The sequence below is a fragment of the Daktulosphaira vitifoliae genome, unplaced genomic scaffold (genome assembly GCF_025091365.1).
Source record: "Daktulosphaira vitifoliae isolate Bord-2020 unplaced genomic scaffold, ASM2509136v1 Scaffold_2, whole genome shotgun sequence".
Lineage (NCBI taxonomy): Eukaryota > Metazoa > Arthropoda > Insecta > Hemiptera > Phylloxeridae > Daktulosphaira > Daktulosphaira vitifoliae.
The window spans coordinates 10,886,384-10,890,005 of NW_026099573.1; the positions used below are offsets into that span (position 1 = coordinate 10,886,384).

General features: G+C 25.5%; 1 protein-coding gene across 5 annotated transcripts in view; it reads left to right on the forward strand.

Moving 5' to 3' along the window:
* The window catches only part of LOC126897507 (uncharacterized), a 116,896-nt gene that overhangs the window by 109,011 nt on the left and 4,263 nt on the right, over positions 1–3,622 (forward strand). For all 5 annotated transcript variants that reach the window (XM_050671176.1, XM_050671179.1, XM_050671177.1 and 2 more), the window contains 3 exons: positions 1,997–2,171; positions 2,245–2,292; positions 3,065–3,319. In XM_050671176.1, the coding sequence (XP_050527133.1) occupies positions 1,997–2,171; positions 2,245–2,292; positions 3,065–3,319 (478 nt within the window). The remainder of the gene's footprint in view (positions 1–1,996; positions 2,172–2,244; positions 2,293–3,064; positions 3,320–3,622) is intronic.

Here is a 3,622-nt window from a genome sequence, read left to right on the forward strand (position 1 = left end):
GTGAAAGTTGACATCAAAGTTAATAAAAAATTACGATTTTTGTAAAATAATTTTTTTTTATATTTTTAACTTAATAATGCTCTAACTTTTTCAAAAATGAACATATCAATATAATTTTTTTTTATATATATGGTTGATGTCTTTACTTATCATTTAGTAATTTTTTTGTAAATCTGACACTTAACCTGCCCACAGGGGGGGATTTAATGTGACAACTTTTTCACAAAAAATTTACTTTTTCAACATAACTTTTGAAAATGTTCCGGAAGGTCTGACACTTTTATATATATCTTAAATTAAAGCTAATGTAATATACTTTAATTTGAAAAAAAAAAATTTGACCTCTGGACTTGTCTTCACGGCGAAAATGGCTACCGAATGCTATTTTCGTGTGAAAATTCTCGATTTTATTATTTATATTATATTTAACTTTATAATGCTATAACTTATTGAAAAGTTTATGGATCCACACAATTTTTTTATGAGAAATAATATTTTTTAATAAACCCTTTTTGATTTGACATACTTTATCTTTATCGAGATATTAATAAGGAACCAGCAGATCAAGTAGCTTTTGGAATAAAACACCAATTTTTTTTAAATTAAGCACTATCTAAAGATTTGCATCGAAGCGTTTATTTTTGATAGTGATTTCAATCACTGTCAGATATCATTATACTTGATCCAACTATACCACGTTACAACTGTGCCGCGACCCCCCTGTGCTGGGTTTTGTTTTTTTTCTTAAAACTACTATAAATTTTTCAAAAATTAACAAATCAATATAACTTTTTTTCACAGATGCTTGATGTCTTTACCTATCATTTGGTTTATTGTTTTTATAAATTTTAACCTTTATCTGCCCACAGAGGGAATTCAAAATGACAACTTTTTGATGTCAAACAAAAAATTAACTTTTACAACTTAACTTTTTTAAGTGTTCCAGAAATACTGACACTATAATATATATCTTAAATTAAACCTTATGTATTATACTTTATTATGGAAATAAAAAAAAATTTCGGACTTTATTTAGTCTTCACAGTGAAAATGGCTACCGTATGATATTTTTGTCTTAAATTTCTTTTTTTATTTATAATGCTTACACACCCATAGACTTTTAATGTAAATAATTAAAATAATTCATGTAAAATTTCAATTTAAAATAACTTATTTTAATGTTCCTTTAAAGTTGATTTTTATGAAAAATTATAATTTAGAAATGCTCATAATTGTCATAGAAGTAACAATATATACTATTTTAATTTTTTTTATAATTTGTCCGTAAAAATTCCAATATTAAATTATTAAATATCAATTTCATACTATATTTAATTTTTATAATTAAGAAAATAGGAGTTGATGTTGCTTTTGTAATTATGCACCAATTTCTTAGAATTAAACACTATCTACAAATATACATCGAAGCGTTTCTTATTATATTAATTTTAATCGCTGTGAGATATCATCTATACTTGTTCTAACTATGCTACGTCAACACTGTGCTACCGTTTTTTTATCTCTGTTGTATTGTGAAATTAAATTTAAATTATCCCTCCCTCCGTTATATATAATATTTTCTTATTCTCGTCATGTTTAATACAACATCTTTGTTTTTGCAATAAGATTAATTTGTCATATAGTGATTATCATCCTTAACTCTTATACAGTTCACTTTTATTTCCCACATGAAACAAGCTCGTAATCGCACCTAACCCGAAAATCAATTTTGCAGTCAATTATACAATATGAAACACCTCATAATGTATATAATTCAAATTATTATTATCATAAAAAATAATATCTTCCTTATAAGTATTCAACTATTCGCAGATTTATTTTTCTAAAATAAATTATAAGTTACATATTTTGACATTAATATTATAAAGTCTATTTTAGAAAAAAATATATATACTGATTTCATCAAAATATAAATTTTATTAATTTTTTATCTATTTTATATCATTTTTTTAATAATAGCATAATGATTTTTTAGAATGATAATATTGATGAGAAAATTGATTTGTTGACTAAAATTTATAATGGAATCACTTCAAATGATACAAAAAAATTAACTATTGACGATTTGAAATCAATTTTTGCATGTTTTAGTCAGGACAATACTGATGAGGAATATGATATTATGATGAAAATACTTGACTCTAAAAATGGTAATTATACAATTGTAGATATTACAATAGATTTCTACTTGAACCAGTGGCAGTCTTAAATTATTTTTTTTAGCTGGAAGAAAACAAAATTTCTACACTCATCAATTTGTAGTTAATGCAAGTAATTGTAATTTTTCTAAAATATTATAAGGGTAAGTGGTTAAAACATTTTCGAATAGGTATATATAATTTTTTCATTCCTAATTCTTTTATTGTGCCACAAAACATTTTTCAACATTTTTTAAGACGAAACATTATAAAATCATTATAAAATTTATACAAACTTAATAATAGTGTTATATTTGGTTTTATTTATCTCTATGCAACGTGCTTTCCAGCTAGGGTCCTAATAGTTGGCTAAAACGTGGTAACAATGGCACTATGTAATTTATATCCCACTAAAAGATCAATTAGCGGTTTCGTGACCAAATAAACATAGACTCTCAATTAACAAGGATAAAAGCATTTATTTCTATTTTGTATTATTTAAAATAGAACCTGACTGGATCTCTAGAGATGTTAGTGGTATCCAAGTTAGGTGAGCGACGGCGTAGAGTGTACACAACCTGAAATAATAACAATAAGTAAACATTTAAAGTATTTATTTTAGTAACCACAATAATACTGTCCGAATTAAGTTATCAGATCAATAAAGGTAAATTGCCGCAAGTGTAGTAAAATGACGACTTCCTTCGTTATGTTTTTAATTAATTTAAGAAAAATGTGTAATCGGTTTCTTTACACCTGCGCGTCGCATACTAATGGTTGAGCTGTATGGTCGTTTGTGCTTATCAGGCACTAGTAAAGTTGTTAATTGTTAATGTTGATGAAGGACGGAATAATCTGTTCGTAACATATGTACGAATAATTCATTAACTTTTTTATGATTACAGACGATGAAACAGGACTTGACAAATTTTTGAGCCTATTCAAATTAAACAGTATTCAAATACAAAAAGAGGAAATATTGTCTACACGTAGTGCAGAAAATATCGATTGTTTTAAGCGTTTATCAAATGGAAAGAATTTTCTCGATATTAATGATGTAAATCGTATATACAAAGTGGCAAAACGTTTGGGTGTTGAATGTCATGATCCAGATGATGTAAAAAAATTTATCAAGCAAAAGCGCCGAATATATTATGATGGTAATTTAAGTATATTGCACTTAAAAAAAGTAAACTCTTTTTATCAGTAAATGTCATCCATATGGAATTTAATTGTATTGTTCTTATTATGAATTGTTAAAAACCCAGCACATAGTAGTTATTTTCATTGTACCGTATAAATTTCAATGGCCCCACGAGTTATCACAAAAAATAAATATAGTTTAAAAAAACTAAAAAACACGCCTTTAAAGCACATCGAACTAAAAAGTTAAAAATAATTTTTAAAATTAACTTAAAACAATAATGAACGAAAAATACTAGTATTATTGTGAAAAAAAGCGT